Below are 17,505 nucleotides of genomic sequence, written 5' to 3' on the forward strand. Positions count from 1 at the left end.
AACGGAGCATCTTTGTTAATAATTTGGAGAAACGTGTACCTGAAGGTCTCCCAAGCCGTTGTCAGGTTAGGGATATCACAGACCATGTCAATATCCGAGTGAATCACATCATTAGTAAATGCCTGTATGCTGAAGTGTCTCATGGAGTGCTTATCAACCAATTTAGGAGGGGCTTTGGGTCTGGCTGACGATCTCACCCCAAACATGAAGGAGTGATTACTAAGGTTATTACCAAGAACACCAATAAGTGGCAAATTGTGAGGGGCATTAGTCAATAGGACGTCAAGCAGATATGGCTGTCCCGGATTTTTTAGGTTGGGTCTTGTGGGGAAACGTTAATTGAAATAGGTTATATTAATCTGCAAAATTTGTGGCCACGGCCAGCGGGTTTAGCAAATTCCAATTCATATCACCCATTTAAATTATTTCACCTTCAGGGCGGCCCCCAAGAAGCTCCCTCAGTGTGCTCCCAGCTTGAACATCTTTACCACTACGTGGTCTATAGCAGCACACTACCAATATCTGTTGATTTTTAGGGAGAGTGATTCTGAGAGCCAGACCTTCAAAGCAATATTGTTTTAACAAGGAATGAGCTGGTGAACATGCAATAGTACTACGAACATAGATGGCAATTCCACCTCCTTTAGACCCTCGGTCAAGTCGAAAAAGGTTGTAGTTGTCAATCGTAATCTGCATGTTATTGACGGCCGGAGTGAGAAATGTTTCTGTAAGGCAGAAAATGTCTGGGTCCAGTTTTGGCACTTTTTGTTTTAGTTGATTTAATTTATAATCACAAGCCTTCTGATGTTGACGTGTAGAACACGATCATGTTACCTTGTTGGTTTACCACATGAAGGCCGAGAAAATATTATGTGCTATACGCCAACACAGTAGTGATTTGAGGAAGATCTCATCGAGCTTTTGAAAGCTTCCTCTCGTGGCGGCATGAGCCGGCAGTTGCAGGACTGCACCTTTACCTCTGCAGCATTCGTGAACAGCTAGAACCACGATAACATGACAGATAATTAATCCTCAAGTTACATTTAACAAAATTGCTTAAAAATTAAGGGATGACTTATAATCTGCAATTTATCGATCTCGGTAAAATTGTTAAGCTATTAAACACCTTCGGTGAGTAAATAAATTAAAGTTTAAACATTTAGGCCTACTAAGCTGTTACTAGGCGAAGCCTGCGACAAGAAAATTGATCCTCAATTTAATTCTAAAAATACTTATAGATTAAGAGGTGACTGATAATTTCCCATCGAAGGACCTCTGCAAAATTAAGTTATTAAATACTTTAGATGGGGAACCAAATTAAAGTTGAAATCTTTAGGCCTGAGGCTTACTAACCTGTTATTAGACGAAGCCTGCGGCGTGAAAATTAATCCTCAAATTAGTAAAAAAATCCACTAAGAATTATGGGTGACTGAAGATCTTCCATCTAACGATCTCTGTAATTGTTAAGTTATTAAACACCATAGTTGGGTAACCAAATTAAAGTTTAAACCGTTAGGCCTAAGGCTTGCGGCCTACTAACCTGTTTCTAGGCGAAGCCTGAATCCTCAATTACGTTTAATTTACTTATAGATTGAGAATGCTCCATGAGAACAATTATTGATTGCCAGTGTTGATAATGGGTGGTGGTGGTGTTGGTGATGAATGGTAATCATGATGGGTGGTGAAGATGGATTGTGATGGATGGTGATGATGGGAGTATGTGCATGTGGGAGCACACAAACCTGCCTGTGCCCGATCCAAATATGGTTCTGGCAGGATTGCAATGGGACTCATGCCTTATTTATTTGGACAAATGCGTTCGTGTTCGGTCGTACGTTCGAGGAGCATTTGCAATGGTTGCATACATTGTTAACTAGGGTGCGCTCTGCTAATCTGAAATTGAAGCTTGTCAAATATAATCTATTGCAAACCTCGGTATGGTACTTGGGACACATTGTGAGCGCTTCCGGGATTGCTACGGACCCTGACAAAACGGCATATGTGCGGGATTGGCTGACCCCAATGTCTGTGGGGGAAGTAAGGAGTTTTGTCGGGTTCACATCCTATTGCCGACGGTTCATTCCATGTTTCGCAACAATTGCAAAACCCTTGCATGCGTTGACCGCAACAACCAGAAATTCAAATGGGGAGAGGAGGCAGAGGTTGCATTTTATCACACTACGCGATGGCCTCTCTAACGTGCCCCCTTTGGCTTACCCTGACTTCTCCCTGCCCTTCATCTTAGACGCCAGCGACCTGGGTATTGGAGTTGTCCTGTCTCAAGTAAAAAAGCGGGGTTGAAGTGGTCATTAGTTATGGTAGTCACGTTCTGTCACCAGCCGAGCAGTGGCATTGTGTTACCCAGCAGGAGCTGCTGGCAATGGTCTGCTTCATGCAGCATTACAGGCCATACCTTTTATGGCAGGGACTTTGTGGTTCGCACTGACCATGCGGCCCTGCAGTACTCTCTGCGAATAGACCAACCATCTGGCCAGCTCTCGTGCTGGCTGGAAATACTGCAGGACTACTCCTTCCAGTTTGTCTATAGGTATGGCTCGAGACAGTCACGTGGACGCGTTGTCTTGACGACCTCGCAAGGAACTGTGTGCATGCGCATCCGGCACTGGCTGGTGTAAACCACCTGCGTCTGTGTCTCCGGCGGTCATGGCTTCCCTTAGGGGTGAAGAACCCACCACGGCGGATGTGTACAAGACAACAACAACAACCGCCATTCGCCACTAAGTGGTGGTGACGTCACCACGACGCTTGTGCCAGGCTATGTGCACCCCGAGGCCACGTGGAGTGTCGAACGCCCGCTGGCAGGAGGTCACGGGGCAGACCCAGCAGGTGCCACGGGTCGACTGACTGAGATGACTGAGACGAGTGGCTGATGCACCACCTGTGCCCCCTACTGCGCCAACTTGCTGTGCTTTAGCCACCCGGCGCTCTGCACTTTGTTGTGAGCGTCGCTCCTCCGCCCTCCGTTGTTGTTGGAGGGCGACTGCCTCCAACTGCCCAGTAGCGTCCTTCACGAGCCTCCTCCACAGAGGCCGATCTTGACACCGCTGGTACCAGTCATCGGCAAGTCCACTCAGCTCCACGTCCTCCTGTACAACGTAACTCCATCTCTTCTCTAGCCCGTGCCGCGCCCGTTTAGCTCCCTAAATCCGGCCGAACAAAAGCTGTTTCGGCATGCGGTGGCTGGGCATGCGGGCTACATGACCCAGCCATCGCAGCCTTGCCCGCCGGAGGAGCTCACCGATGGGACCTTGCCCAGATCTTTCAAGGATTTTTAAGCTCCTCACACAATCCAGTCTGGTTAAACCCAGGATGGATCGTAGGCAGGCCAGCCTGAATGTTTCTAACCGGCAAAGATGTTCCATTAGGGGGGTCCACGTTTCGCAAGCATAGAGAAGGGAGGGAATGACCGTGGCCGAGAAGACCTGAAGCTTAGTGCGGAGCGACAGACCAGGTAGCTTCCACACAGCGTTACGCAACTGATGAAAAGATATTGCCGCTCGACTGATTCGGAGTGAGACCTCTGCTGTTAAACTGGAGCCAGTTATAAGCAGACTGCCCAGGTATGGGAAACTCTCCACAACTGCCCCATCACCGATTGATGGGGCAGTTGTGGGGGTGGAGTGTCCGATGGTACAAAATACCAAGGCAGGTGCTTTGTTTTGGTGGGGCTGATGGTAAGGCCCCACCTCTTAGTGGCACGCATCAATCTCAGCAGCAGCATCTCCAACCCCTCCTCTGAATGAGCAACTATTACCAAATCATCAGCATACATAACGTGGTTGAGCAATAGGGAGCCATCCCTTGACCGCACCCGGGCATCGATCAGCCTCCCATTATATCTGTACCATATGGAGATTCCCCCGGTACAGCTATTGAAGGCTTCACAAACTACGTGGTCAAAATAGATGTTAAATAATGTGGGAGCCAGAGGACATCCCTGTCGCACTCCAAGGTGTATAGGGAATGGCTCTGACTCCCGGCCACGTAGTTTTACCCGGGCCCGCTCACCATCATGAAGGTCTTTAATGATCGTGAGCAGAGGGTCAGGTACTCCAAAAGCATGAAGAACAACTCAGAACCCAGGCCTACTGATGGTATCATAGGCCTTGACCAGGTCAATAAAGCAGAGATGTAGGTTGGAGTTCCCTATACCTCTGCTGTAGCAGACGGACAGAAAATATGGCATCTGTGCAGGACCGCCCTTTCCTGAAACTGCATTGGGGCTCCGCAAGCCTCTCCTCAGCGTGCCTGGCAAGGCGATGTTGAATAATCCTTGCCAGGACCTTTCCCAGCACACTGAGGAGTGAGATACCCCTGTAGTTGTTACAGTCTGTGCGGTCCCCCTTCTTAAAAAGGGGGACCACCAGGGCATCCTTCCAATCCTGCGGAACCCGTCGAGTGGTCCAGACTGTTGTTATGATGTCATATAGGGCAGTCTGTGCACAAACGCCACCCTCCCTCAGCATTTCACTTGGGAGATCATCTCTGCCTGTTGTTTTTCCTGGTCTCAGACTCTGGATCGCCTTCAGTACTTCCTCAACAGATCGCACCTCAGGCAGCCACTCACAGGGGGTGACTTCTTCCAATAGTTGAGGCACCGCAGCCTCAGCAGGGTCATCCTCACTTTGTGCCACGATGTTTTCCTGGCTGATGGACTTTCCTTCCCCCAGGACCTCACAGAAATGCTCAGAAAATCTGCAAACCTGTTCCTGGGGGTCGGAGGTTGGATCACCGTTTTTTCCCCTAATGATGGTAATAGGTGTGGCGCTGCAGATTACTTTTTTGATGGAGTTAAATAGAAATTTGTGATCACAGGCCACTGAGGCAGACTCCATCTCCTCAGCGACCCGCGACCACTACCCATCCTTGCAGCGCCTCACGGCTCTCCGAACCTCTGAGCGAAGGCTGCGGTAAGCCTCCTCATTCTCTGACGTGGGATTCTGTAGCCAATGACAGTGGGCCTGTCGCTTTTTCTCAACCATCCTGAACACCTCCTTTGTCAGCCAGGGTCTCTGGGGAGGTCTGGACCGCGTACCCAAAGCAGCCATTGCAGCTGCATGAGTCACAGTCCTACCTCGCCCATTTACCCTCGACATCAGGAGGAGTCGGGGACGATGCCAATCCCAGCCGCAAGCCATGATGAAATTCTCGCTTGCAACTTTCATCAGATAACTGAGACCAGGCCACTTTAGGTTGGAATGGGGTCCTGGGTGTACACCCACCACCGGAGTGGAAGAATGGCAGGCGCATCTTACAGATGACTAGTCGATGGTCAGAGGGCAGATCAGCTCCACGGTAGGTCCTGGTGTCAAGGACATGGGCTCGCATCCGCTGGTCTGTCACTATGTAGTCCAGCAGATGTTATTGGGGCTCACACATGCAGAATGGGGGCAGTTGCAGATGGATGATACTACTCTGTTGACCTTACCACATCGCGCGGAAGCAAACTGGGATACTCCTGCCTCTGCGGGAGTCTTACGGTTTGAAAACCATGAGGGACTTTTGATTTGGTGGGATGGGATCACTCAACATCGATGTCTGGTCGTCCCCACACCTCTGCAGGGTAAGCTGATGTGTGTGGTGCATGAAACAAAGCTGCTATACCTCAGACGTCATAAGATGCTGTTGACTTTGCAATGGGAATTTTACTACTCTTTAGTTATTTTGGTAAAGTCTAGTAGTTATAAAATAAAATAAATTAAATCACGACGTTTCCGGCACAACACAAGCGTCCGTCATCAGGTGGAACAACTACAGCAAGCAACAATTGCTGAAGTGGGCAAAAGGGCTGCTGTAACAAGAGGCTATATAGGTAAGAGAGGGGGGAGGAGCCAGGGAGGAGAGATAGAGAGGGGGTGTGGGGTACGGGGAGTGGAGTACTGAAAGCTAGAGGGATTACAGGGCGAGCAAGGCACAAGTATAGCAAAATGCCGGGGGGGTGGGGGGGGGGAGAAGTGAGCGCGGCTGGGAGTGGAAGGCTGAAGAAACTGGAGATGCGGATATGAAGGCAACACCATAAAGCAGTTAACGTTTTACCTGGGTAGTAACATCCTTCCAATGATTGCTCAATTTGTATCCATCTTCTCGGTTGAAGTTATGTCTATGTTTATATATCTGGATGGCTTTATGAACAAACCTTTAATAGTAGCCCAAAGGTTTGCAGAGTACCTTGGTCTCGGAAAAAAACAATATCGTGAGAGCCCACTGCGTTATAGCAATGGTCAGCCACGGGGGAGGTATTAGTTATGACGTGTTTAAGATCTCACTTGTGCTCGCGAACACGGTCCGAGATATGTCGTTTCGTTTCGCCAATGTAACACCCACCACATGTGCAACTTAGTTTGTAGACTCCAGGATATTGCATGCCAGGAATGACATCCTTCACAGATGGGATTAGATCACGGATTTTGTGTACTGTACTGAATCAGACCTGGATCTTGTGTTTGTTTAAGATTTTGGAAACAGTTTTGGTAACGCCTGCTATGTATGGTAACATGATGATTTGATCAGCGTCTCAGGGGGTTGTTTCTCCATGGTTGGAGACACAGCTTTGCGAATAATGCGGTCCGAGTATCCATTTATCTTGAGGGCATGGTGTACGTGTTCCAGTTCACTGGTTAGGTGGTGTTCGTCAGAAATGGTATGAGGGCTGATGCCCATCGCCTAGTCACAGGTTGGATGGAGTGTGCACAGCCCCCATTGCAGTCCATAATGGTGTCCCGAATCAATGAGTTGGTCGCGCTGGATATCCTAGGTCCCTGTTCCGTGTTTGCAAAAAGGGAACAGGTTTCTCCTTGTGGGTGTGGAATATTTCGCAGGATTGCCAATGGCTTGGCCATTACCTGACCAAACAGCTGCATCCATTGCTGATGCGCTCCTGCACAGTGACATGTTGGACAAGGGTGCCCCAGAGCAGCTCCTCACTGACCAGGGTCGTAATCTTTCATCTAAGCTTTTGCGCAAGGTGTGTGATGCATTGGGTACTAAAAAAATTAGGAAGCCCCCATACCATCATTAAACGAATGCAACGGTAAAACGCTTGAACAGAACGATATCATCCATGCTTTGCCAAGTGGTAAATGAGGCAAACGGATTAAGATTTGCATGTCCAAGGGGTTCTGGTGGTGTATAAGATGGCTCTACATGCCACTACGGGGTTCTCCCCTTCTTTTTATAATGTGCAGGCGGGGGCGGGAACCCCCCCCCCCCCCCCCCATCGAGGCTTAACTGGATACAGCCTTTGATTTAAAGCTTTCGTGACTGCAGTAATTCATATTCTTTACCGAAAGAGCTAAGAATATGGACACAGCCTCATGTAAACAACGGGACATACCCGTGCAGGTGCAGGTTATGCTTGGGCGAGTGACAGAAGCACATGTGGCGGTGAGGGAATATACTGACAGGGCACAAGCCGCTAACGAGACGACCGTAGGATGGTACAAGCATGCACCTCCTTGGGCAGCCGGGGACAAAGCATGGCTGGATTGCCCGCAGGTGCAGCTGCGTACATCGCCTAAACTGCACCGCCGTGGCGAGGGCTGGTCGAGATTGTGGAAGTGAATTGGCCAGAATGCGTACGAGTACAGGCGGGGCGTTGCCGTTGGTTTGTTCACCCATCGTGCCTCAAACCATACGTCCATCCCCAACCAGACATCTCATCTCCATGTCCTGTATGCCCGCGGTCTGGGATGTCTGACATGCCAGCAGCCATCCAAAGTAACTGTGCGACTTGGAAAATGCATTGTTCTGCCCACAGGATGCAACTCTCTGAGTCCCAGAGGCCCACAAGACTCCAACACGTTCAATGAACCGTCAAGGACCTGGTCGAGAAGTTTATGGCTGCGTTGACGGCTCTCCAAACCACGAAATTGGACTGTTGATTCCCAAGGCCAAACATATTGTGTAGCTCTGTGAAACATAGTGTGTGTGTGGTTGTTCGTTCTTGTGAGATGGCTTACACCACTCAATCGTCATATTGTGTTGTTCAATTGCTGTAGTCGCTTGGCGGGTTTTTCTTGCATACAGGTGTGTTTTGTCATTCTGCCCAAATTGTCACATTTGTGTAAAATTTTGTATTAGCCTGGACGGCTACATTTGTAAGAGGGGGGAGGTGTGGGGGGTGATGTTACCGTATGAATGGACTAGTGGCCACGCGAGGTTATGCCAGGGGATTTGGCGTGCAGTGCGAATTGGACTGGTGGCCATGGGAATGATCGAGAATAGGGGCTATGCCAGGTGACGTAAGAGAACAGGAGTAGAACAGATGGTTTAGGGTCAGCGACAAGGTTCGAGAATAGGGGCTTGGCCACGGGAATGGGGCGTGGCTAAACACCATATATATGGAGAATAGGCGGGAGGCTCGGGGCTACTGAAGTGGTGTCTCTGCCTGTTAAAGTATGTGGATGTGTAGGCTTTGACTTTAACATAGCTATTTCGTTGACCAGTCACAAGCTAATCTCTCAGCTATTTCAATGCTAAATTCTCCTGTTTGATTTGTACTAGGTGCCTCTGTGGATGTGTAGGCTTTGACTTTAACATAGCTATTTCGTTGACCAGTCACAAGCTAATCTCTCAGCTATTTCAATGCTAAATTCTCCTGTTTGATTTGTACTAGGTGCCTCTGTGGATGTGTAGGCTTTGACTTTAACATAGCCATTTCTGTGACCAGTCACAAGCTAATCACTCAGCTATTTCAATGCTAAATTCTCATGTTTGATTTGTACTAGGTGCCTTTGTTGAGGTGTAGGCTTTGACTTTTACATAGCTATTTCTGTGACCAGTCACAAGCTAATCCCTCAGCTATTTCAATGATAAATTATCCTGTTTGATATGTAAACCCCTTTGTCAAGGTGCATCTTAGCAGCGTGCATTAAAGCTCTGTCGTCCCAACAGTTCTGTTCCTTCACCTGAAGGATACTTGTGTTGTGGCCGAAACGTCGTGAGAATTTATTGTTTAATGTTATTATTTTATTCTCATTCTACGTGACTTTACCGAAAGAACCAAAGAAGAAGCACGTGTTCCTTAATAAAGAAACCATCTCAATTCAAGTGCGCCCAAGTCGTCATTACAGAAACATGAACATAAGCAACATCTGTTTTTATATTCTTAGTTCTTTCGGTAAAGTCACGTTGAAGGGAAACAACAAAATAATAAAATATATATAAAACACATATATAAAACATATATATTTTATTATTTTGTTGTTTCCCTTCAACGTGACTTTACCGAAAGAACTAAGAATATGAATTACTGCAGTCACGAAAGCTTTAAATCAAAATTTTACATCTGTTTTATTTTCTCTCACCTTGAGTCCTGATGAAGGCTTGCTTGTCAGAAAGAGTGCAATGAGTAACAACAATTGTGTGCACACTCAACGACAATGATCCCCCTATAGCCTTGACAGACTGTTGGGGCGAGTGTTGCTAGCGAGAGCACCTATTAAGGCCAGCATGGCATACGAGGGGATGAGTGACCAGCACCATGCCCGGCCACGTTTGTCTCCACAGTGTGATATTTTTACACACTGCACCAGGTACTCATGAGGCCGAGTCGACCGAGGGGAGGCCCACGACCAGTTCAGGTAATCGTTACTGGTTTTCGCCATGAGTGGGAATCTAATTGGGGTTGTCGTGTTCGTAACGCACGGTGCTAACCGCTACACGACTGCTCGACACACACGCGAGCACGAACATGTGCACACATAAACACTACAAACACGATGTAGACTCATTACATCTCGCGGAGGATTGCTCCGCAGAACAAAATATTTCTGGGGTTGACTTTGCACCTGCGAGTTCGCGTTTTAAGTCAATTTGAATGAAAGGTATATTTCACGGAAGCTGGTTCGTAAGTGTGGGTGTTTGTAAGTCGGGTATTCGTAAGGCGATGACTCTTAATGAATTACCCACACTCTCCGCGTTCAGCACTGGCTTCCAGAAAACTTTCTTTTGCAGAACAAGCTGGATATTTTGCCTATAAAGCTCTTAATGGTCTTGGACATACGTGCCTGGGGGCCCAGTTGGTCCCTCATGTGACTGGGGCCTATGTGCTGCGATCTTCAGAGAAGGGCCGACTCTCCCAGCCACAGATCTTGCAAAGAACGCTAGGTGGTTGGGCCTTCTCAAGTGTTGCTCCTAGGACCTGAAATGCCTTGTAAGTTGCTGTCTGGTGTGCTCCTAGTCTCCATGTGTTTAAAAGGGAATGCAGGACTCACAACTTCCTCATTGCTTTCTCTCAAGAGGAGTTTATCGTTCCCTATTTAATCTTTAAATTTGTTTGTACAATGCTTTACTACCCCTCTTGAGTCAGGGTGATATTATCTTTCAAATAAAACCTGTAAACATGTAGTCTATTATTTGTTTCCGTGCAATTTTTTTTGACAAATTGAGTTATTTATACGACTTCAACTTCTTAAAATTATCATTTGTATGTGATGAGTAAAACTGTCACAACAGAATTACATTTTCAGGCTGTAATAAAATAAAATGTAATAACACAAATAGATATCCATTACTCTCAGCCTCATGGAAAACTACTAGTTTGTCTTTAAAAAAAACATCACATGCAATGCCCATTTTTTGCGTGTTAAATATATTCAACTTTTTGATTTAAAGCTTTCGTGACTGCAGTAATTCATATTCTTAGTTTTTTCGGTAAAGTCACGTTGAAGAGAAACAACAAAATAACAAAATATATATAAAACAATAAAAAATTCTCACGACGTTTCGACCATAACTCACACCTGATGATGACCGTTTGAGTTATGGTCGAAACGTCGTGAGAATTTTTTATTGTTTTATATATATTTTGTTATTTTGTTGTTTCTCTTCAACGTGACTTTACCGAAAAAACTAAGAATATATATATTCAACTTCTTCAACGTGCTTGCCTCTTAGTTATTTGAGTCTCTTACCTGAAGATTATACACGTCCTTTTTCAAATTTTCTGCGCATTCCGTTTGTAACTGAAAATTTACCATAATGCAAAGAAATCAGTATTAAGTGCATTAACAACGATATTCAATGCAGATTTCTACAGCATAAATAACCGTTTTATTGCTTTCCTAATTTGTCTTGAAGTATGTATATATCATCGTTGGCCATCCATCACACATCTGTAATTGGGGGCAATTAACAATGCAAATTATAATACAGACAACGATGTGAGAGTAAAATACACAGTAAGGATTGTATTATAAATGTCAGATTGATGTAACAATGTCTTATACCTTTATTAAATTGACCTCTGGTCTCTGCGAAAACGGGCATTTGCAAAAAATAGCACCTTTTGCATGTATTTTTTTTTCTTTTAAGGCCGCAGTGTATTGAATGTGACTTTTTTCATTAGAAAGTTTAGAATTCTGTATTTATTATAACGAATAGAGTTAAGTAACAATGTCTTCATTATAACGTTTTTTGGGTTAGATCGCGTAATATATAAATGTGTCGTTAAAACCTGCCACCACCCGACATAGCCAACTAGTAAGGGTTGTCACGTAAACAGAAAGCCAAGCCACAACATTTACAATCTGAGTACGACGTTTCGCTGGTAATTAAAACTAGCTTCATCAGGCGACAACCAGATTTTTGGAGAAGTCTACCTGTATCGTTCCCTATATAAAGGCGTATTTGTGGTGACCACACTTCTGCGCTCTAGTGGGGCGGGGATTGATGAGTCAATGTACATTATGCATGCGCATTATGCGGGTCCTTTGCTTTTGTCCTTCCTGTCTATTGTGTGTATTTAAATAGCCGTACCAACGGTAATCTCTATTGAAGTATGGTGCCCATTATAGGCATACATTCAAATAATATATTATTTGATGATTCGCTGACACGCAGCACGAAGGTGGCTATCCGAAGGGTTCAAATTATTTTTACTTTAAATTTCGATCGATTCCCTAATTTTTCGTGGTAAGTAGTAGCAAATTTTGCACAAAACTTCAGCATTATCAATATCAATTAAGTGTCCTGTTGGCACGTATGTTCTGCTACTGCTGACAGTTGTATTTGGGAGTATTTAATATTTCTCTGATGTTATTTTAGTTCCATGCTGATCATTAGTCCAGTTTGCCCAACATCACATTTTCCACACGTGCAGTTAATCCTGTACACACCTTCTGTTGATAGCTTCAATCTGCCACCAACAGTAATATGACAAACAGCCACCATTCCTGTGCATATTACTCAGCTTAATATTGTAAATGTCTACAACCCACCCAATGTACACCAGTAACAACCCACTTTTTCTAGCATGCAACATCCAAATACCCGTGGTGGATAGAACTTGCTCACTCTCAAATCACAACGCAGTGGCTAAAATGGAATATGCTCAGCAACGTAAGGATGCATGTTGACTTGTCCAAACAAATCAGTACACCTTGCACCGTGCATTAATGAATTACCCAGGGATCCGTGCTCAATAACATTATGCAATCTAATGACAAGCGATATGCCCCGTCATCCTGTAAGTTTGCGTACTCAAATTATGTGGCACTCGCTACATTATCCCATAGCCTCAGTGAGGTGGACGTGAGTTTCAACTTAATGAGCATTTACTTAGCAACAATGACGTTATGTTTTAGGTAAAACATTGATATCATGCCAAACAGGACGTGGCATGTGATTTCACAAGATGAGATCACCAGGTGGGTCGCAGATCCCGAGGCATATCGTTTTAGCGCTGATTTTTCCTCGAAGTTTTGGGAAAATCTTCGATCTATTCGGGTTGTTTCTACAGGGTAAGTCCCTAATAAAAACACAATGTTAGACTGTAATGTAAGTCATATTGGATCACCTTTACAAGTTATTGTATTCCCATTTACTTAGTCGGACAAAGCAAAAGCATTCATGCTTTTAGCCTAAGGTGGAAAGCATTGAAACACTTTCCACATTTAATAAAACATTTGTTAATTAGCATTTCCAGAGAATATTAAGCTCACCTTCACGTTTTCTTTCAGGGTGGCGATGAATAACTCTTGCTCATTGTGTTTCTGCTTCTGCTGAGTTAATTCAATATTCAAATCTTCATTGTCTGAGTGAGAGGTTTAGATTACAATTAAACACGAATTGAGCGCATTAGTAAAATGAATAATATGAATGCGAATGTATAAATATCACTAAAACATGGCAAGCTGGAAGCGCCTCGCTACATCAGTGATACCCACTTTTCTATAACTTCACAGGGTCTATCCTAGCCAGTCAGCAATCACACGCAATTAACTATGTATACAATAAACACTCACTTTCTATTACTGAAAATGTTTTCACAATATCTTTAAATATATATTCTTAGCTCTTTTGGTAAAGTCACCTGAGGATGGCTGCTTGCGTTGTGGCCGAACGTCGTGATAATTTTTATTATGTAATTTTTTTTATTATTTTTTTATTTCCCTTCTATGTGACTTTACCGAAAGAACCAAGAATATGAATCCCTGCAGTCACGAAAGCTTTAAATCGAAATTTGACTTACAACCCTCAAACAGTATGGTATAGCAAAATAATGTAACCATACATTCTCAGACAAAACATATTTAAAGATTTTGATTTAAAGCTTTCGTGACTGCAGTAATTCATATTCTTAGCTCTTTCGGTAAAGTCACGTTGAAGGGAAACAATAAAATAATAAAATATATATAAAACAATAAAAAATTCTCACGACGTTTCGACCATAACACAAACGGTCATCATCAGGTGTGAAAACCAACGGCAAGAAACATTTGAAAGAAGTGGCGGTTTACATTGATTTATTTTTAAACGGTGTTTGTATTTATTTATTTACTTTTGATGTAGTTTCCTTATTCACCAAAGTTCCTGTACCTGACACCATCGCAATCATTGAAGACTTGGTTCATCAAGGACTAAACGCTGAGGTACCCCCCCTGGTGAGACACTGCTTAACCAATACATGCTTCACTTGGAATGTAACTTTCTATAAACAAACTGAGGGCACCCCAATGGGCTCCCCCCTTTCTCCAGTTATAGCTAACATTTTCATGGAGAAATTTTAGAAAGACGCCATCCAGATTGCCACTCTGCGCCCAACCTTATGGAAGAGGTACGTGGATGACACTTTTGTCATCTGGCCACATGGCCGGCCTGCTCTAGACCAATTCTTCGACCACATCAATTCCATACACCCAGCCATCAGATTTACCATGGAAGTCGAAAAAGATGGCAAACTACCTTTTTTGGATGTCCTAATTAAAAAGAGACCTGATGGTTCAATGAGCCACTCTGTCTACAGGAAAGCTACCCATACGGATGCTTATCTGAAACCGGATTCCCACCACCATCCATCACAGAAGAATTCTCTCATCAAGACTCTGTACCATAGAGCCCAATGCATATCCGACCAGGAACACATAGGCAGTGAACTCAAGCACGTACACCAAGCTCTTAAGGATAATGGTTACTCAGACTATACAATCCGCAAAGCTATCACTCAAACCATGAAGAAGGACCCTCTTGAGGAGCCTTTCAAAACCATCACTTTACCCTACATTGCGGGGATCACAAAAAAAGATCTCCAAAATCTTGAATAAACACAAGATCCAGGTCCGTTTCAACACATTACATAATATCCGTGATCTGGTTCCGTCTGTAAAAGATGTGATTCCGGACATACAGTACCCTGGTGTCTACAAACTAAGTTGCCTCTGTGGTAGTAGTTACATTGGAGAAACCAAACGCCATGTCTCAGACCGCATTCGTGAACACAAAGCAGACCTTAAACACGGTAGGACCAACACCTCGGCCGTGGCAGATGATTGTTATAATTCAGTAGGCTCACATGACATTGACTTCTCCAAGACAGAGGTTCTTTGTAAGCCATCTGGCTACCATGAGAGATTCGTTCATGAGGCTATCCACATATACAAGCACAGAGACAATTTCAACCGAGAAGATGGATTCTGGCTTATCAATCATTGGAAGGATTTGATAAACCATTTCAGGTCTTAATTGATTGTTCACGCTTACGGTGGCTTTCAGACAGCATACATTAATGTTTACGTCTCCCCCCTCCTCTTTTCAGAACATAGATGGACTCGTCCATCTAAACAAACTGCCAAATCGCTGCCCGTGGTGCTAACGTTTTTTTAAAAATAAATAAATACAAAAACCGTTTAAAAATAAATCAATGCAAACCGCCACTTCTTTCAAATGTTTCTTGCCGTTGGTTTTCACACCTGATGATGACCGTTTGTGTTATGGTCGAAACGTCGTGAGAATTTTTATTGTTTTATATATATTTTATTATTTTATTGTTTCCCTTCAACGTGACTTTACTGAAAGAGCTAAGAATATGAATTACTGCAGTCACGAAAGCATTAAATCAAAATCTTTAAATATGTTTTGTCTGAGAATGTATGGTTACATTATTTTGCTATACCATACTGTTTGAGGATTGTAAGTCAAATTTCGATTTAAAGCTTTCGTGACTGCAGGGATTCATATTCTTGGTTCTTTCGGTAAAGTCACGTAGAAGGGAAATAATAAAATAATAAAAAAATTAACACAATAAAAATTCTCACGACGTTTCGGCCACAACGCAAGCAGCCGTCCTCAGGTGAAGAACACAGCTGTTGGAAAGACAGCGTCCTAATGAATACTGCTAAGCTTGGCAGCGTTATTTTAAGCTGGGTGGGAGGAGCAGAGCGGCTGGACAAAGGATTTTCCATATCAACAGAGGAATTTAGCGTATTGATGACAAATGCAGATATGTGGTTAGTCACTCCTTGTGGAATGTGTAAGCGGTGGGGGATCTCAAAGTCACATTATGCTCGTGTGTTATGTAGGATTGGCAGTAATAAAGGAAGGGAATTTTTTTTTTTTATAATTAAGAACTGCAGCAGCCAAACCACCGCGTATCAAGCTCGTGCATTATGTGGAAAACAAAAAAGGAGTTTCTAAAGCACTACAAATACCCTACTACCATACAGTAAACCGATAAAAAAAATTAAAATATAAACTACATCAACATAATCAATATACTCAATTTACTCAATATACTCTCCAATAAGCTGAGCTACTAACAATAAGTAATTATACATTACACTGCTATGTCGAAAAAAGTGGCGTTTTTTCTCTCCTTAACGTTAGCACCACGGACAGCGACTAGCGTTGTTCAGACGGACGAGTCCATCTATGCTCGGAATGGAGGAGATGGGAGAGAGGGAGAAACAACCACGGTGCGCTACACTGTCCAGTGTTGCGTTACAACTATGCTATAAACTAGACTACTAAACATTACAATATTATACCTTCCAATCTAAACTACACTGTATAATATCGTATACACAGCACCAATATAAGCTCTAACATGCATTATATTAATATGCCTCCAACTAAACTTTTTTAACTATAGGTGACAACTGATGGTCTGGTCACCGACTCATCTACTTGTTCATGCCCATCAAACTGGCTTCCAAATGATGGTAGAAATGATGCAAACAAGATCAAGGTCGAAAAGCTCAAAGAGATAATAAAAAGAGACCTATAACTAGTGTATTGAGTCCAACTCAGTCGCAGACGTTGTCTTAGGAGCAACACGTTTATTTAACTCTTAACACAACATATGTCTAGGGTGGTGACCACTCGACTAACCACTCTACCACGTTAACACATCATTGCTACGCTATCCCGGTCCGAACCAGACACTGAGGCCCGGACCGCGTGGCTGGAGGTATCTTCAAGCTTGACGTGGTTCTTCTGCACTCTCCAACACGAAGAACCCCGGTCCCCTCTTTGGGACCCCCTTATATCTGTCTGGGCTGGGGCTGGCTCCGCCCCTGGCCCCGCCCACCTTCATGATCTTTCTCTTGAAAGCTCTAATATCAGTATTTCTCAACTCTACAGCTGTCACTGATAATGAGTTCTGGGTAATAGTGGAATTAATAACCAATTATTCTGTATTAAATATGTATCAGGATTGTAGTAAATGCCATTTGGTGCTCCCATAACAAAAATCCACTCTCTTGACTCTTTGCTTATCTGAAGTATTACTACCAGATTACTATTTACAACGACATTAATGGCAGTGTTTCCACACGAGGCTAACCTTTTTTGTATTTTTCATGCATTGATGCGTTCTGCTCGAGGATTTTTTTGATCACATTTTTCTTCTCCTTAACGAATGCCACGAGTACATTATTCTTCTGTAAATAAAAGACAACACAACGAGAAAACGGCTTAGTATAATCACAATTTCTATATTATCATTGCAAGTACTTAATTCCACTCTAAAAGGACAAGTCTGCTGAAAATTTCAGGTTAGGTACAAAATTATCAACATTTTTCTGAAGATAATAACGAATAAAACATGCTTAAAGGAACAGCGTCATGGATTTAAATCAGGGCAGTGTTCTCGTGATAAAAGATTTCAGTTGTAGAGTCTTATAATCCACAGGTGCTCTAGCTGACAATGGAAATCCGATGTACTTAAAGCCAATGCACATGAGCCAATATTTTTAATTAATTTTAACA

The 17,505-nt window shown here is 43.8% G+C and overlaps 2 protein-coding genes across 4 annotated transcripts in view; both read right to left on the minus strand.

The window, feature by feature from the left end:
* The window catches only part of LOC142907390 (uncharacterized), a 366,512-nt gene that overhangs the window by 103,121 nt on the left and 245,886 nt on the right, over positions 1 to 17,505 (minus strand). The window lies entirely within an intron of this gene.
* The window catches only part of LOC142907345 (guanylate-binding protein 1-like), a 162,645-nt gene that overhangs the window by 79,693 nt on the left and 65,447 nt on the right, over positions 1 to 17,505 (minus strand). For all 3 annotated transcript variants that reach the window (XM_076056765.1, XM_076056764.1, XM_076056763.1), the window contains exons 8-10: positions 17,081 to 17,177; positions 12,963 to 13,054; positions 10,935 to 10,985 (exon numbers count right to left, since the gene is read on the minus strand). In XM_076056765.1, the coding sequence (XP_075912880.1) occupies positions 10,935 to 10,985; positions 12,963 to 13,054; positions 17,081 to 17,177 (240 nt within the window). The remainder of the gene's footprint in view (positions 1 to 10,934; positions 10,986 to 12,962; positions 13,055 to 17,080; positions 17,178 to 17,505) is intronic.

The sequence above is a fragment of the Petromyzon marinus genome, chromosome 78 (assembly GCF_048934315.1).
Source record: "Petromyzon marinus isolate PM22_M1 ecotype Great Lakes invasive population chromosome 78, UKy_Petmar_22M1.pri1.0, whole genome shotgun sequence".
Classification (NCBI taxonomy): domain Eukaryota; kingdom Metazoa; phylum Chordata; class Hyperoartia; order Petromyzontiformes; family Petromyzontidae; genus Petromyzon; species Petromyzon marinus.